Genomic DNA, 19307 nt, shown 5'->3' with positions numbered 1-19307 from the left:
CTACACTCTAACTCTAAACTGGTAACCGTTAAATAAATTTAAAGCGTCGCAGATTGAGATCTCTAGTGACCGTAGTTTGTCGCCATCCCACGGGGGGGCGCAATTTTAAACCGTAACATGTTTGGTATCTATTTACTCGGCGTGACATCATCTTTCACAATATACAAAAAAAATGGGCTAACTTTACTGTTTAGTATTTTTTAAATGCAGTGAAATGTGATTTTTCAAATTTTTTCCAAAAAAATGGCGTTTTAAAGACCGCTGCGCAAATACCGCGTGACAAAAAATTTTGCAATGACCGACATTTTATTCTCCAGAGTCTTTGCTAAAAAAATATATATAATGTTTGGGGGTTCTAAGTAGTTTTCTAGGAAAAAATACTGGTTTTAACTTGTGAACAAAAAGTGTCCGAAATAGGGCTGGGGCTAAAGTGGTTAAACGGAAGGTGTGCGCCAAAAAAGCACCCTATGTGCTGCTTCCACCAATCACCCCAAACTGACTCACCAGACTTAAATAAAAGCCTGTGTATTTTATGGAATCATGCTATGTTGATTCATTTTTTGCATATTGTAGAGGTTAAAAATATTTAATTGTTATTTATTTAGTAGTGGTGGTAAATGATATGTATACTGTAGTAGCCATGCAGATTTAATTATTAATTTAGCACTGTGCACTTTTTACAACAGAAACAGATTGGGTGATATATTTATATATAATTTTAGGATAAGTACTTAGAGTATTTTTGCGCCGATTTTTTCCCAGTTTTTATCTTGCTGCTGCACCCACTTGCAGTCAATTAGCAGCAATTAAACTCTTAAATAGTTTTTCAATAAATACAGCCATGTTTAGGTGGCCAAGGGGCGAGGCGCCACAGGATTAGCTCGCACAGGGCACCTGAACACCTAAGGCCGGCCCTGTTTGGGGTCAGGGAATTGCCTCCAACAATTATGGTGTCTGAGTAATGGCCTACCCCTGGGCAGCCTCTCCAGGATTGGCTGAGATATGATATTTTCATATGCCTTTCTTAAAGCGGTAGTATACTTATAAGTATAACTATAGTATACTTATAACTTATAACTATAACTATAGTATACTTACCTACAGGTAAGCCTATAATAAGACTTACCTGTAGGTACAATTAATAGGCGGCTGCATGCAGGTTGAATATCTCCTAAACCGTGCAGGTTTAGGAGATATTCAACCTGCATGCAGCCGCTGACGTCTTCAGCGCATGCGCTCTGAAGGTCCGGCGGACCTTCAGAGTTCCTTTCCGGATCCTACCGGAAAGTGAAACTCCCGCGCCGTCATCGTGGCTCCGGCCAATCACAGCGCCAAAGCCGCCGAACCAGGAAGAGATGCAGAGGGAGCATGTCAGCTCCCTCAGCGTTGTCCAGACGACTGTGCCGGGGCTTCGTTCTAAGGTAAGTATTTCATAATGCGGTGCATACTAGCTCATTATGCCTTTCTCCTGCAGGGTTTGTTTTTTTTGTTTTTTTCCTGAGTATACAACCGCTTTAATGTCAATAAATAAGGTTGAATATTCCTAGAACTTTTTGCCTAAAACGTTTTGCCTGAGTTTGAGAAAGGTCTTGACTAGATATGCCTAGATTTCAGTGTGCGTTGGTCTATTTTTACATAACATTCAGCGCCCCTGCCTAGAGGCACTGATATCCCTCAGGAATGCCGTCTAGTTGGGCGAGTCTCCTTTGTTTGCAGGGCATTTGATACGGGGTGGAAATCCCCGCTGAGAAGCTGTGTTTGTACACGAGACTGCTTGACATATTGGAAAAGATGGCATATCTGAAGAACAAGAGGGCCTTTTAACCACTTCAGTGCCGGCCACTTTACCCCCTTCCTGCCCAGGGCAATTTTCAGCTTTCAGCGCTGTTGCACTTTGAATGACAATTGCACCGTCACACAACGTTGTACTCATATGACATTTTATCATTTTTTTTCACACAAATAGAGCTTTCTTTTCGCAGTATTTGATCACTGCTGCCTTTTTTTATTTTTACTAAAAAAGGAAAAAAGACTGGAAATTTGCAGGGCATTTGATACGTGGTGGAAATCCCAGCTGAGAAGCAGTGTTTGTACACATGAGACGGCTAGACATATCGGAAAAGCTGACTTTTCTGAAGAACAAGAGGACCTTTTAACCACATCAGGACTGCGCACTTTTACCACCTTCCTTCCCAAGCTAATTTTCAGCTTTCAGCGCCTTCCCACTTTGAATGACAATTGTGCGGTCATGCAACACTGTACTCAAATGAAATATCATTTTTTTTTCTTACAAGTAGAGCTTTCTTTTGGTGGTATTCAATCACTTCTGGATTTTTTATTTTTTGCTAAAAAAAAGAAAAAAGACCAAAAGTTTTGAAAAAAAAAAAGTTTTTCTGTCAGAAAATTTTGTAAATAAATAATTTTTCTCCTTCATTTATGTGCGCTGATGAGGCAGCACTGATAGGCACTTATAGGCTGCACTGATGTGACGGCACTGAAAAGGTGGCACTGATGAGGAGGCACTAATATGCTGCGCTAATGAGCAATGATAGGTGGCACTGATAGGCACTTATAGGGGGCACTGATAAACAGGCACTGATGGGCACTGAAAGGCATCACTGACTGGCATCACTGATGGGCACAGATTGGCATCACTGATAAGCACAGATTGGCATCACTGATGGGCACAAATTGGCATTACTGATGGGTACAGATTGGCATTGATGATGGGCACTGAAAGGCAGCACTGACTGGCATCACTGATGGGCACAGATTGGCATCACTGATGGGCACTGTTGGAGCTGCACTGATAATCAGGGCACTGATAATCAGTGCCCTGATTACCTGTACAGGTCTCCGCTGCCAGGAGGGGCAAGGTGTGAAGCGAGGAGAGCCGATTACCAGCACTTATGTGTGTACATGTGATCGGCTGTGATTGGACACAGCCGATCACATGGGTAAAGAGCAGCGTCATCGGCTCTATACCGAGATCGGGGTCAAGCCATGTCCTAGGCGCTCGAGAGCAGTGATACTAGGATGACATCATATCAGAGGGGATCCCACCTGCCAGGGGCGGACTTACAACTCATGGGGCCCCCGGGCAATAGGAGATCATGGGGCCCCCTGTGTCCCCATCCACACTCAAGCCACACCCACACCCCAGCCTGTCCGTACACATCCCAAGCCTGTCAACATACCACCCCAGCCTGTCCGTATACATCCCCAGCCTGTCCGTATACATCCCCAGCCTGCCCGTATACCACCCCAGCCTGTCCGTATACCACCCCAGCCTGTCCGTATACATCCCCAGCCTGTCCGTATACATCCCCAGCCTGTCCGCATACCACCCCAGCCTGTCCGCATACCACCCCAGCCTGTCCGTATACATCCCAGCCTGTCCGTATACATCCCCAGCCTGTCCGTATACATCCCCAGCCTGTCCGTATACATCCCAAGCCTGTCCGTATACTTCCCTAGCCTGTCTGTATACTTCCCTAGCCTGTCCGTATACTTCCCTAGCCTGTCCGTATACTTTCCTAGCCTGTCCGTATACCTCCCTAGCTTGTCTGTATACCTGCAGACCACAGCTGGCGTGAGGAAGCGAGCCGGTGTTGCCATTATGTGTCTTCAGTCTGGGCCCAGAAGAGCAGGTGCAGGCCTGGGGATGACGGCTGAAGAAATAGGTAGAGAGGCGCCACAAAAAATCTTCACCCCTGCCACCGTATACATGGGCAGGTAAAAGGGGGTGGGGTCAGGGGCAGAGCTAATGGGGGGGGGGGCAAAATGTGGTTTCGCCTAGGGTGTCAAGAATCCTTGCACCAGCCCTGGCTGTGTCCTCAATCTTCTTTCTTTCTTTCTTATTTTCGCTCCAAGGTGAAAGATTAGAGGTCTGTTTAGAACCCTGGCATATCACCAAAGCCTCCAAACTGGGCTCCTAAAAAAAGTTGTATAAAGTAATAAAAAATAAAATTGTAAAACAAAATAATAAAATAAATTGGTAAAAAAATTAACAAAAATAAAACACTACTGACCCCATTCACTGCCCTACTGGCACCTTCCACTGCCCTACTGACACCATCCACTGCGCTACTGACACCGTCCACTGCTCTACTAACACCAACCACTGCTCTACTAACACCGTCCACTGCTCTACTAACACCGTCCACTGCCCTACTGACTCCATCCACTGCCCTACTGACACCGTCCACTGCCCTACTGACACCATCCACTGCCCTACTGACACCGTCCACTGCTCTACTAACACCAACCACTGCTCTACTGACACTATCCACTGTTCTACTGACACTGTCCACTGCTCTACTGACACTATCCACTGCCCTACTGACACCATCCACTGCTCTACTGACACCGTCCACTGTTCTACTGACACTGTCCACTGCCCTACTGACACTGTCCACTGCCCTACTGACACCATCCACTGCTCTACTGACACCGTCCACTGCTCTACTGGCACCATCCACTGCTCTACTGACACCAACCACTGCTCTACTGACACTATCCACTGCTCTACTGACACTATCCACTGCTCTACTGACACTGTCCACTGCTCTACTGACACCGTCCACTGTTCTACTGACACCGTCCACTGCCCTACTGACACCATCCACTGCTCTACTGACACTGTCCGTACACTGCTCTACTGATACTATCCACTGCTCTACTGACACCGTCCACTGTTCTACTGACACCGTCCACTGCTCAACTTACACCGTCCACTGCTCAACTGACACCGTCCACTGCCCTACTGACACCATCCACTGCTCTACTGACACCATCCGTACACTGCTCTACTGACACCATCCACTGTCCTACTGACACCATCCACTGCTCTGTTGACACCATTCACTGCTCTGCTGGCACAGTCCACTGCTCTACTGACACCATCCACTGCTCTACTGACACCATCCACTGCTCTGCTGACACCGTCCTCTGCTCTACTGACATCAATCTCAGGTCTACTGAAACCATCCTCTGCCCTACTGACACCATCCTCTGCCCTACTGACACTGTCCACTGCCCTGCGGACTCTGTCCACGGCCTTACTAACATGATCCATTGCCCTACTGACTGACACTACCAAAGGTCGCATATGCAACCAGGCTCTGGTGTTTTGCTACCGTGGGGGGACCAAAACAGCAGGAAGGAGATCCGCTACAGAACATGTGAAAAGGTCCTGCTGTTGGATTGTAATAAAGAAACCTGAAATGGGAGCAATCGGCCTCAGGGATCAGTGGGATAGGCCCAGGCTTGGGGTCAGGGGGGCCCCATGGGTTCTTGCACTGGGGCCCTGAAAGTTCTAGTTACGCCTCTGTCAGCAAGCATATAGCAAGTTAGGTTTTTATGCTCAGTGTAAGAAAATCAGTGAGCAGAGGCAAGAATTTCACTTTACATATGCTTTAATGCAAGAACAGAGGATAGCAGCAGTGTAGCATTTCCTTGCAGCAGATAAGCAATGGTTAACACTCAGGGCTCTTCCACGGATGTCAGCAAGTCAGAGCGGTCATACAGAGAGCAGAGAGCTTTACCGACTTTCAATTCTACTTCCAGCTTGCTGGTCCATCAAATCTGAAATACTGTCTCTGCACTCCCACATCAGATGTTGTTTTTACTCTCCCATAGCTCAAAGTGTAACACAACCTCAGAGCACAGAGCTGCTGTGTATTCCTCTGCCCGTGCCTGCTCCAGCTCACACCAAATAGTCCATCCGTGTTATACTCGGCTTTACTACCTACCATGCTGACAGCTTCCCTGAATGTAGTAAGATGGCGAGCGTCATGGGGCCCCCTACTGGCCCCGGGCCCCCGGGCAGTGCCCTAAATGCCCGTATGGTCAGTCCGCCCCTGCCACCTGCCATATAGTAAAATTAGGTGGTTAAGTATATTAAATAAATGTACCTAAACCTAAAAAGTGTATATATTGTATCTTATCAGTGTAACTGTTGTGACCACATTAGTGCTATTTCTTCAAGCTTTTATTTCTTCCTTCTAACCTGGAAATCCTACTAATAACACACTTCTTGTCCTATGGTGACAACACTCACTCATTTCACTTTATCAATGAAAGGAACCATGGTTGTCACCCAAACTGGACCTTTTTCTTTCTCCATCTACTTTACAGGGGGATATAAGGATTAGTAGTATACAGATGGAAGATAACATTGTTTGTGTTTTCCCTTTCTTCTACAGGAATGGCAAGGACACTGCATTTCTTGTACGATTCTCAAGTATTTTTCTGGTTAATGAATGAAAATGATGAAAATGTTCTTAGCTTGAAAAGAGAAGAAAGAAAAAAGAAGAAAACAAATCTAGACTCCTACTTTTATCTCACACCTTCAGGGACCGAACGGAGAAATGATATCCTCACCTTTTTCAATTATGAAAATGTTTAGTGCTTTATACCAATCTCTTTATATTATATCCCCTCATCAGTCTGTAAACTCTACTGTTACTAGAGAGGATCATTTGGCATCCTATAGAGCAGACACTCCATTACTTATCTTGGACGTAGACACGATAAACAAACTAAAAACCCAACTTACTAAAGAAGAGGTTGCTAAGGCCGTCACCAATACCTTGGTAAGGCCGCATTTGATGGGCACTGGTAAGGCTGTATTGATGGGCACTGGTCAGGCTGTATTGATGGGCACTGATAAGGCTGCATTTGAGGGGAACTTGTAAGGCCGCATTTTATGGGCACTGGTAAGGCCACATTCATGGGCACTGGTAAGGTCACATTGATGGGCACTGGTCAGGCCGCATTGATGGGCACTGGTAAGGCTGCATTGATGGGCACTGGTAAGGCCGCATTGATGGGCACTGGTCAGGCTGTATTGATGGGCACTGATCAGGCTGCATTTAATGGGCACTGATCAGGCTGCATTTGATGGGCACTGGCAAGGCTGCATTTAATCGGGCACTAGTAAGGCTGCAATAATAGACACTGGTAAGGTTGCATTTGATGGGCGTACTGGTAAGGCTGCATTTGATGGGCACTTGTAAGGCTGTATTTGATGTAAAGTAGTGAGTGTACAGCTTGTATAACAATGTAAATTTGCTGTCCCCTCAAAATAACTCAACGCACAGCCAATAATGTCTAAACCGCTGGCAACAAATGTGAGTACACCCCTAAGTGAAAATGTCCAAATTGGACCCAATTAGCCATTTTCCCTCCCCGGTGTCATTTGACTCGTTAGTGTTACAAAGTCTCAGGTGTGAATAGGGAGCAGGTTTGTTAAATTTGGTGCTATCGCTTTCACTCTCCCATACTGGTCACTGGAAGTTCAACATGGCACCTCATGGCAAGGAACTCTCTGAGGATCTGAAAAAAAAGAATTGTTGCTCTACATAAAGATGGCCTAGGCTATAAGAAGATTGCCAAGACCCTGAAACTAAGCTGCAGCATGGTGGCCAAGACCATACAGTGGTTTAACAGGACAGGTTCCACTCTGAACAGGTTTCACCATGGTCGACCAAAGAAGTTGAGTGCACGTGCTCAGCATCATATCCAGAGGTTATCTTTGGGAAATAGAAGTATGAATGCTGCCAGCATTGCTGCAGAGGTTGAAGGGGTGGTGGGTCAGCCTGTCAGTGCTCAGACCTTACAACGCACACTGCTTTAAATTGGTTTGCATAGTCCCAGAAGGAAGCCTCTTCTAAAGATGATACACAAGGAAGCCCCCAAACAGTTTTCTGAAGACAAGCAGACTAAGGGTCCTTTCACACGGCTGCTCTGCTGCTTAAGTCCGCTGCGGGACTTTTTTTTTTTCACGGAGCGGATGACATTTGTGTCATCCGTTCCGTGTGCCCGCATATCATCCCATCCGTTTGCGGATGATATGCGGACATAATGTAAGTATATGGCATTGCAGATGTCAGCGGATGACACCGCTGACATCCGATTTTCCTTCCTTTCCGTTTTTTACACGGATGAAAAAATAGGGTTCTGTTCCATTCGAAAAAACGGAACAGAACTGAAAGGAGGAAAATCAGATGTCAGCGGATGGTATTCCGCTGACATCCGCAATGCCATTCACTTACATTATGTCCGCAAATCATCCGCAAACGGATGGGATGATTTGCGGACACACGGAGCGGCCATGTGAAAGGACCCTTAGGACATGGATTACTGGAACCATGTCCTTTGGTCTAATGAGACCGTGGACATTTTTAGTGGCTCCAGGGATAGCTGAACGTTTTGATAAACGTATTTGGTTCAGATGGTGTCAAGCGTGTGTGGTGGCAACCGGGTGAGGAGTACAAAGACAAGTGTGTCTTGCCTACAGTCAAGCATGGTGGTGGGGAGTGTCATGGTCTGAGGCTATATTAGTGCTGCCAGCTCTGGGGAGCTACAGTCCATTGAGGGAACCATGAATGCCAACATGTACTGTGACATACTGAAGCAAAGCATGATCCCCTCTCTTCGGAGACTGGGCCACAGGGCAGCACTTTTTTCCCAGAACTTGACCCCTGCTGTTGTAATTTTTTGCTTGATCAGTCATATTTGCAAATTCATGCCAAAATTTACAATTTCTGCCAGGGCAAAATTTGAGCACAGATCTGTATATATATATATATATATACAGTGTCATCTGTGGATGTAGCGGTTTGCCTGAAATTTAGCTTTAAAGAGCCATGATGATGTGTCTTTATGTGCAATAAACAGTTCTTTGGTGCCTCTCAATGATCATAAGGATGGTCTCAATCACTACTACCAAACAGTCATTTCAGCTTTGAAAATGAAAAAAATGATCTGGTTGCTATAGGGACCCAGACACTGTCCTCTCAGATACTTGTGAGATATCAGGCCCATTGATTGACAGCTGTCTTCTCACCTTCATGGTGTCAACGCTTTTTGATGGAGTTCTGGTGATTTCCCTCTGTGACAAGGTTGTATACGGTAAGTGGTCAGAAATGCTGACAGACTGATGGATCGAACCTGTTGGAAAAAAGAACAAATCCTTAAACTGGTATATAGCCTGGAAACAGTCATACATATTAGAGGACAATTGGGAATACGGGGGGGGGGGGGGGTCTGATTATCAGTCAACAGGGTTCCCACCTAGCCTGTACTTTATTGGCCCGGCTGGGAAAAATTGGACTTGCTCCAAATATTATTAGTATAGAAACCTTAAAGTTAGTATTTATTTCCAAAAAACTGGTAACCAAATTTTCTTCTCCATTCACTTCCTCTCTCAGAGAAACAACAAGAAGTAAGAGGAGATCTTTCCAAAGTGAAGGGATATCTCCTCTTAGGAACTTGTCACTGGTACAGTCACCCCCATTGGAACCTTCACCTACAACTCCTGTTCCTGCGACAACCAAAATATTTTAGATTGGCCAACAGGTTCTGTGCTAGAAAACTGTGTTTCTGTACCAGAGACAAGGTTAACCTAGGCCAATATTTATTCTCTCAACTGGAAAAATACAGTAAAACAAAAAAAAAAAGGATAGGGCAGACTATAATGTGTACCCTTGTTGTATGACTTTCTGTTATCTAACAAATGTTTTTTATGCAAAACTCTATTTTTTTTCCCCTCTGGTGGTTTTGTATTCTGGTAAAAATTTCAATAAAAATTATTGAAAGTAAAAAAAAAAAAATCATAGCTGGTGGGAGGGGCCAGCACCCTGCATCTATTGTTAATTTTGTCAACAAATTTTTTCCCGCTGACTACATTATCACTATTTTAGTCGACCAAATACAACTAAAATTAAAACAATTAAGATAACTAAAATACGACCACAGTTAAAATGGCATTTTAGTCAGAAGACTAAAGTAAGACTAAAACTAAAATGACATTTTAGTCCAACGACTATGACTAAAACGAAATCAAAATTTGATGTCAAAATAACTGCACTATCACATAAAAATAAGTAGGAGCCATCTGCTAAGCAGCTGAAAGGAAAAAAAATTAGGAAAAAAGGCTTTTATTTATTTTTTCTTAATATTTAATGTTGATAATATTTAGGTAATAAGTACAATGGCACTACAGCCAATAGTGTTTACAGTTTTTTTATTTTTTTATTTTAAAGTTGTACTTCTGTTTGTCAAAAAGCAATATTTTAATTTGTGAAACTTGGTTTATTTATACAGACGTTATATATCACAATGGCTAAATTTGTGTCTGTAGCGCATGTTCAAGCCTTAATACCATGAATAATAACATGTTATTAAATTCTTACTCCAGGAGTATGTAATGAGTTTAGCAATTCTACAGAAATGCTCAAATCTCTGCTCTTGTAGGACTATCCTCCGCTACATGAGGTCTCTCAATTGTACTCTTTGATGGCGTCATCTCCTGATCTACCCTCCTATACTCAGGTCTGGGAATCTGAGCTACATTATTATTTTCCCCCGTCCAATTGGCTGAAATGTTTTAACCTAACCCATAAACTTTCCCTAGCTACCAAACAACAAGAAACAGGGTTCAAAAAGTGACCACCAGCTGATATAGGTGCCAGAACGTATCACATCACTTTAACCGTTCTAGGTCTGATACTTGTTGGTGCTGTTGTTCCACTAAGGAAATGCCCACCTATCAGATCCTTTTGGCAACGTATCTTTGACCTATACTGCAAATTAATGGCGACCTATATTCAACACCCCCCCCCCCCCCCAATTAGCTCCCCTGTCAATACTTCCTTCTCTTGGGGAGTGGGTAGACGAGGTTGACACTATTAGAGACCTCAAACGTCTGTTGGCACAGGAGGCAGGTATGGAAGACCAGTTTTCGTTAACATGAACCTCGTGTTCTATGTTCCCTTACTCTTCTGAGTTTCTCACCTGGGCCACGGGTGACTAAACACACACCTCTTGTGGTCCTTGACGGAGTATGTATGCTTTATCCTCCTGGATTCGAGCTTCTGATGCACTATTCTGCCCTCTCTGTTTTCTTTCATTCTATCTCTTTTCCATATGTCTTGAAAAACTGCCAAAGATGTGTTTTACACCTTAGTGAGCCCCACAGCATACGCAGGAATCCTAAACTTAAATCCACAATTATAAGTTCTACACTTTTCTTTAGTGACTTTTAGTCTAATACTGTTCATTATCAGGGTAGTTAGATATTGCATTACAATTTAACTAAACCCAGTCAATTTTGGTTGAATAAAATGTACTGGAGATTTTAGTCAACTAAAATGTACTGGAAATATAAGTAGACTAAAATACAGCTAAAACTAAAACCATTCAGATGACTAAAATATGGCTAAAACTAAAATGGCATTTTAGCAGAGATGTATAGTAACTAAGTAGAACTACTTCACTACTGTACTTAAGTACCGAAAGGCGGTATCTGTCTCCTAGAGTAGAATTTTTTCTCCTACTTCCACTTTTACTTCACTACGTTTTTTCAATGATTTCAATACTTCTACTCAGATATTTTCTTTTTGTGCTGCATAGTTACTCGTTACAATTATAAAAATTACCACTGCCAGAACAGTAGATGGCAGGTTTCATAAAGCTCAAAACATGTGTATTATCAGCGCATACGAAAATAAATGCTACTGTATGTATAAATAAAAGCTGCATTTGAAATAATAAAAAACAATATGATGTTCAAACTTTTGACTTCTTTCTTTAATAACTACAAAACACAGTACTTGCACTTTTACTTTCAGTACTTGAGTAGCAATTTTTTTCAAAACTACTGGTACTTTTACTTTCAGTACTTGAGTAGCAAAATTTAAAAAAAAAACTACTTGCAATACTTAAGTACAAAAAATGTTGAATACTTTAGTACTTCTACTCAAGTCACTTTTTGATCGAGCACTTCCACTTCTACTCAAGTCACTTTTTGATCGAGCACTTCCACTTCTACTCAAGTCACTTTTTGATCGAGCACTTGTACTTTTACTCAAGTATGGGTTTCGAGTACTTTATACAACTCTGCATTTTAGTCAAACTAGACTCTGATTAAAACTTAATAGAAATTTGACGGCAAAATACCTGCATCTCCAGACAAAAGTTTTTGAATATGAATCTGTAAAGCTGGCTATAGTTGGATGGAAATTTGGTGACCAGTTGAATTTTGATCCATGTATGTCAATGCCTATCTGACAGAAGCAAGTCAGAAGCCAATTAGATCGAATTTTTTCTAACAGGCTTGTTGGAAAGATTTTCTTGATCAGCCTTCAGCTTTATTCTAAAAGCAGGGATTATCGCTATCAGAATGCAAAATACGAGTGGGGAGGATTCCTCCACTCACCTGGCTTGTGTGGATGGAGGAATCCATCCATTTAGAATAATCACCCATCAAAGATTTTGTACCAATGAATCCACTACTCTACATGTATCAAACACAAGGTCTGAGGGCCAAATCCTGCCCACCAGGCCATTTCATGGCCCTCGCATCTCTCCTGCAGCTTTGGCACTCCTTTATTTCCACCCCTATCTTGTCCCAGCAGTTGGAATATGGGAGGACAGAACCGCAGCCACAGCACCCAGTCTCCATCCTCCCTGGTCTTAGCATTCAGCTAACCCCAGCCCTCCTCTGGTCCCCCTCCAGACCCTGCACTTTCTGCTTCTTAGCTCTGCCCCAAGCTTCCTCCTGACAGCAGTGCAAGTTAAGGGAGGGTGGGGGACTTTTGACACCTCATGTAAGGAGGGGGGGGGGGTGCTCTGGACATCTGCTTATATTTATTTTAAGAATAATAATATTCTATGCCAGTTGAAAATTGTACAATAGATGTACACTTGAATATCTGCTTGCCATTGTTTTTCCTAGACTTCTACTTTCAAAGCTAGTTATTACTTACGTTATTACCAAAACCATTGATCATTGAATGTAGAGACAATTGTTTAATATGATAAAGAGTGGATACATTTATATAGTCTTACAACTACAACTGCCTTTTGAACATATTGTGCTGATAACATGCACTACTGCCAAGGAATAGACCTGCTTTGCCAATCCATAAATCCGTAAATGTACAGTTAATAGCAGTTGAAAAACTGAAACCAGGGATACCTTGCTGTCCACAGCATGATGTCCTTGCATTTGTTGACATGCCTGACTTATACCCATAATTGTAAATGCTACTTGAGAGCCGGTGCACACTTTTTTCTTTGTGTCTTTTCAATAACGTCCCTTTGAAGACAACCATAATGTTGATCTTGCACGTGATAAAACTGTTTGATACCCCTGCACTACCCAAACAAATGCGCCTTTTGACTTTTGGTTCCAGTTCTACTTTCTATGCAAGTTAAAAAGATAAGAGTGATGGGTACAGACTGTATATAAATGAAACAAATGTAAAAAGTTTGACACAGACAATGGCGATTGCGGTTTCTTCAAAGCCTCTGTGGCATATAAATCATTCTGTCCCCCAGCTATATACAGGTGCACAGACCCCGTACTGCAGCATTGCTGAAATTTCTGTGTACTTTGTGAGCCTTGAAACTATAAGATAATCCCTCTGACAATATTGATTTAGCCATTGTTTAGTGAATAGGTTTTTACTTATCTCCCCTCCACCCCTCTTACCATAGTAAGCTACTGTACTTTCTCCTGTGTAAACTCAATACAGTCTTAATCTGTCAACACCCAAAGCTCAGATTCCCTGAAGGACTTACAATAGACTTACATTGTCAGAAAGCCACTTAAAAGCAAAGGTGACATTTTACCTTGTGAAACATAAGGGAGGAATGTGATGAGATTGATGTAGTTGCTTTATATGGTGCTATGATGATTTACTGTAAAACCGTTGCATAAACTGCTATTGATATAAAACAAAAATATATCCCTGTAAATACCCAAAATTGCGAGTCAGTATTCAGAATTGTCCACACGGTCTCAGGAGTAGCCTTTTCCTCCTCTCTACATGTCTACATGCTGGGCTTGGTCAAAGCTCTAGTCCCCACAGTGGCCAAACTGACATTATTAGAACTTTTTTTTACGCCAGTGTTCTAAAATTTTGTCGGACCCCGTGAAAATTCCGGACTTCGTCACTTCCGGCGACGCTACGTCATAACCCAGCTGGTGCGAGCCCCGGTGCGTTTGCGCACAAGACATTTTCAAGGTCCGATGAAATTCTAAGACTTAGCGAACAGCTGATTGAGAGGGGGAGGGGCTGAGGTGGGATGCACACACCGCCGCGAGAAAATTGCTGTCACGGGCGAACCAAAGGTGCTGGAGACCCCCAAAAAAATTATCGTAGGTAGCCAAGACGCCCCCCCCACAGCTCAGGGTCACTGCTCCGCGCCCTTTCATCCCCGAGACCCCAAATGTATCAGCTGTAGGGGAGTGTCTTGGCTACCTGCGATACAATTTTGGGGTCTCCAGCACCTTTGGTTCACCCGTGACAGCAATTTTCCTGCGTCGGTGTGTGCGTCCCACCTCAGCCCCTCCTCCTCTCAATCAGCTGTTCGCTAAGTCTTAGAATTTCATCGGACCTTGAAAATGTCTTGTGCGCATGCGCACCGGGGCTCGCACCAGCTGGGTTATGACGTAGCGTCACCGGAAGTGACGAGGTCCGGAATTTTAATGGGTCAGACAAAATTTTAGAACACCAGCAAGGCCATCACTCTCACATGGTAAAAGCTTACTCCTCCAATGGTAACGTATTGGAAGAAACTAGTCAATACCACTCTGCCTTTGTATAAAGACACCTACTACAATAGGGGGTGCCCCAAAAAATTTAAAATCTATGGTCTAAATGGCTTCAGGATGATTCCACCGCACTAATGTCAGAAACTTCTAGCTAAGTGACAACCTTTTATGTTCAGACTGCTTAGGGTGTAGAAGGGAAGTGGTTGAAGCCCTTGCCTGTTGTTGACCAGGGGCGGCTTTATCTCCTTTTTTCATTCTTGAGGGTATAGCGTGAGCCTCACACACATTGGTATTGTACTTTGTTTTATATCAATCACTAACTGTTTCTTTTGTACCCGGCATGACATGCAGCAGTCGCTTTGGTATTGGCCCCTGCGTTGGCATATTTTATGTACTAATATTTAAATAAAAAGAATAAAAAAAAAAACACATACAGGAAAAACTTAAGGCTTATAAAACATCTTCAGGTCCTGTACATTAATATGGCTGAATGAATGTGGACCCTCTTCCAAATTATTGAGTTCAGATGTTCCAGGTGAAGAGACGTGTTAATACTACAGCATACAAAGACATTTTGGACAACCATGTGCTTTCAGTTTAGGGAAGGCCCCTTTCTGTTCCATCATGACGGTGTCCCTCTCTACAAAGCCAGCTCCATAAAGACATTGTTTGACCAGTATGGTGTGGAGAGACTGGAGTGGTCTGCACAGAGCCCTGATCTCATTTCTACTGAACACCTTAGGAAATATTTGGAACACTAATTGTGAGCCAGAACTACTCATCCAAGATTGTGGTCCAAAAGAAAGCAAAAGAAACTCCTTAGGCACAGGGCTGGATTTAGACCTTAGAGAGTCCAGGGTACTTCCAGTTCTGTGGGTTCCTCATACACAGGGATTAAAATCCATGGTAAATCATCAAATATAAACAACAAAGCCATTTTACTGCATGTCATCAAAAGTGACAAGGTATACATACATAGGAAGGTTACATGAGTTATACAGTATGTTGGAGGAAAAGATATAAATACATGTAAATACATGCCAGCAATCCTCCTTGTAGACTGTAGAATTTTAGGCAAGACAAATGACAAAGAACATGGATATGTTGCTATTTACTCTTTAGTTTCCATAGATAGCAATGACTGACTCATCGATTTACACAAGAAAACTCAACTCTGATCCTGTCAATGTAAATTTTATCCAAGCTGAATAAAATAACGTTTACTAAAATACAACTAAATGCATCACTCTCCAACAGTGGTCTCCAAACCGTGGCCTGGGGGCCAGATATTGCCCTTTGCTTGCCTTTATTTGGCCCTTGGGGCACTATTTCACAAACTGACATCAATAGCGGGGCACCATTCCTCCTTCTGCCATCAACAATGGGGGTCTATACCTTCCAATAAAACCAATTATGGGGCACTGATTCCAGGGTATTTTCTACTCCCAATGGCCACGGTCCACCCCCCCCCCCCCCAAAGGCTGATGGACAGTAAACTGTTCTTTTGCTTAAAAAGTTTGGAGACCCCTGCTCCACAATATCTACAAGGAATCTTTCTTTCTGGACTTGGCATCTGAAAATGTTTCATGAACTCCTTAAACTGTATCATCTTTAGAATGCTGCTCTCTACATCCAGTGGACAAAGAGCACTTAAGATGGTCATACACTTACAATTTTGGGGGATTTAGCGGAATTTATTGAAAACCTAACAGGGTGGCACGTCCAAAGGTGGGTTGCCGAATAGTGCCCATCAAGCCCAATTAGCTGCAATCACTGCTGAGGTATTCTGAGAGCTGGCACTCATAGATTTAAGAATACAATAACAAGCAGGGAAGAACTGTCCATCTGTACTGTTAGCCTGGATGGAAAAATCCATTCGATTTTTTTCATTCAGCCCATGGGCTTTTTATGGTCAGCTTTAGCCTTTCATGGAACATTGTGATTCTCATAATTTTCTGAATGATCACTCTCCTGAATAACGAGTGACCATCACTTGGGAAGGTATCATCGAGTTCTTCATCATGGAGTAAAGTTGGCCATAAACTGATCAAAAATGTATGGTCTTTTGACAGTACATGTTGGAAATAGGCTGCAGATACTGATCAATGTATTCTGACAGCAGTGTGTACAACTGTCAGATTACAATGTCCCAGCATGGGGGGATTCTTCTATCCATCTCAATTTTATTAAAACTAAAGCCGGCCATAGATGGTGCGAATCCTGGTTGATTCAGCAGGAATCAGCAGAGATTTGAACCATGTATGGGCAGGCTTAATGTACCCAAGTTGATCGATAGATCAGCCTCCGGATTTTACATGCGATTATTTATATTACAGCCGCTAGCAATAATCACAGTGACACGTGGCTCAATGGGAGGGATTCCACCATCAACACAGATCGAAAATCGCTCCGTCTATGCCTGGGATGACAATGTATGGCCAGCTTTTGACACTGTTCATGACAAAAGCTGCAAACCAGACAATTTTTGCTACAAACAATTTTATGAAATCACAAGGGAAATAAGGGACAAGTTTCTTAGCCTCAGTTCTTATCGCTGCATCAGGTAGACAGCTTAAGCCCCCATTCACACCATATCTGACTTTGAAATTGTGCAACTTCCCTTGAAATCTCACGATTTCAAAGCCACATGTCAGTGTGACTTCAGGTACGACTTGGCTGACATCTGTGTGACTTCATGCACAGATGTCTATGCAAGCTGCCCCCAAAATCGCCCAAAAAAGTGCAGGAACATTTTTAAATCGGTGCCGCACCGCAAAGTTGTATAGGGTGTGACTTGTAATGCGTTTTGGACTTGTCAAATCACCTGACAAGTGGCATCAGTGTCAATGGGGGTTAAGTCGGCTAGGGGATTGAACCCATTGTAAAGTCATAGGTTACCTTCCTTAAGGACGTAAGGGCTCTATGCATGGTTCAATTGAGTTGACAAATTGAATTTAAAACTGATACGATACATCAAGATAAAATGCTTCGGCCTGGTTCACATCTATGCGGCTCTGCGTGCCATGTATTCGTGGGAACGGCAGCCCATTAATTTGAATGGAACAGAAAGCACATTATGTGTTTGCACCATATGTTTCCTCATCCGTTTTTTAGTGTGGGGATGCCATTAAGAGTCAATGGCACTCTTGTCTGTTTTTTTTTTTTTTAAGCACTGCATTTTGTGTGCGGCTGCATGGGAGTGTGGGAATGCATGCGATTCACTCGCATTCCTGCACAGATGTGAACCTAGGCATACAGGTGATTGCAGTAAAAATATTGCTTCCCACGATACAGGTTATAAAAATAACCACATTTTTTAATCATTACATTTTTGCATAGCAGGGGCCCCTTCTGGCAAGGGCCTGGGGCAATTGCCCTTATATATCCAGAAATGCTTGGGAAACTGAAGACCGTTTTGCATAGCTCACCGTAAGGAGATATGTTTAAAATTAAAAACATTTTCCCCCACATATAAGAAAACACACAACTCCTCCCAAGTCTCATATGACTGGCTGCATAGCAAAATGTTAGTGAAAGCAAGATACCAACATGTCAAAAGTTGAGAACAGGAAATCAAACTCAAAGTTTATTGCTTTTTTTTGTATATTTTGTACAGGGGATGCTGCGCCTTTCATATCAGTCATTGGCCTAGATTAGTTTACAATTGACTGTTCCTAGAGCAGTCACACAAGCACAAAAGATTAATTACCCCACTGATGGACATAAAATAGCAGTAATTATAGAGACCCTGTGGACAGACAATTCATTACAACATTAAAAAGAAAAAAGCAGCGCTGTAATAGTGACACTCTTCAACAAGTATACAAATGTGCATAAACAAAACTGAGTTTTAAACCAAACAAAATAAATCACAATAAAGTGAAAGTTGGTTATGAGTAAGCGATCTAAAGAATCGTGAAACGCGTAGGCCTGTCCCATGTCTGTGTGATGCACTGTTTGTATTCAAGTGTATGAGGAATTAAACACTTCCATTTTCATCTTCTCCTGAGTGCGGTCAAACTTTCTCTTTGATTATTTGACTACTGGATGGCGGACCCGACCTGCACCGGAGTGCTTTGCCTCACCTGAGCGGCTTTTTTCTGTTACTACAAAAGCTTTTCAGGTGGACCTGATCGTATGCTCCATGCACCCCTATGGAGCAGTGGATGTCAGCGGTGGCATGTTCACCGACACCCGCTGGTATCTGATCCTGTCTGTGAAATCCAGACAGATGGTAACCCTATTTTCCATGCGTCTGAAGGATTGGATCGGATGAAAACGGACAGGCGGTCCATTTTCATCCGATTTCCCATAGAGGAGAACGGGTCTCTGACATCTCCATCTCTGCAAAGTAAGTGGAGACGGACCTGTGATCCACCTGCTATGCGGGGATCGATCCCCGCTGAGCAAAACGGAGTCTGCCAGGCGCAGCGCCCGTGTGAAAGAACCCTTAGTTTTAAGGACAGCAAAGACGCATTCAGTATTCAATCTTCCTTATGAAGATACATCTGATACTCTATGGATGTGGTAGATCTTTCAACCTCACAGGTGAAGTCATCAGGGGAACTGCTCAATCTCATCAAGCCAGACAGAAGAATCACCAACACCAGAAAAAATTCCTCATAGTATAGTATTTATTACAATATGTAAAAAACAAATTAAAAACATCACCAAACCACAAACAGCAGGGAATGGTGCTTGGATTCTACAGCTAACGGTGCAAGCAGTTCATATGAAGTGC

At 43.0% G+C, this 19307-nt stretch overlaps 1 protein-coding gene across 1 annotated transcript in view; it reads right to left on the bottom strand.

Annotated features, from left to right (window-relative positions):
- The window catches only part of PKP2 (plakophilin 2), a 157004-nt gene that overhangs the window by 74899 nt on the left and 62798 nt on the right, over positions 1-19307 (bottom strand). Inside the window, exon 2 of the mRNA XM_082255212.1 lies at positions 8852-8955. Coding sequence (XP_082111338.1) covers positions 8852-8955 — 104 coding nt within the window. The remainder of the gene's footprint in view (positions 1-8851; positions 8956-19307) is intronic.

This window comes from Pelophylax lessonae (genome assembly GCF_965119305.1).
Source record: "Pelophylax lessonae genome assembly, chromosome: 4".
NCBI classification, from domain to species: Eukaryota; Metazoa; Chordata; class Amphibia; order Anura; family Ranidae; genus Pelophylax; species Pelophylax lessonae.
Note: the sequence above shows the minus strand (reverse complement) of the source record. Positions and strands in the feature narration are given on the sequence as shown.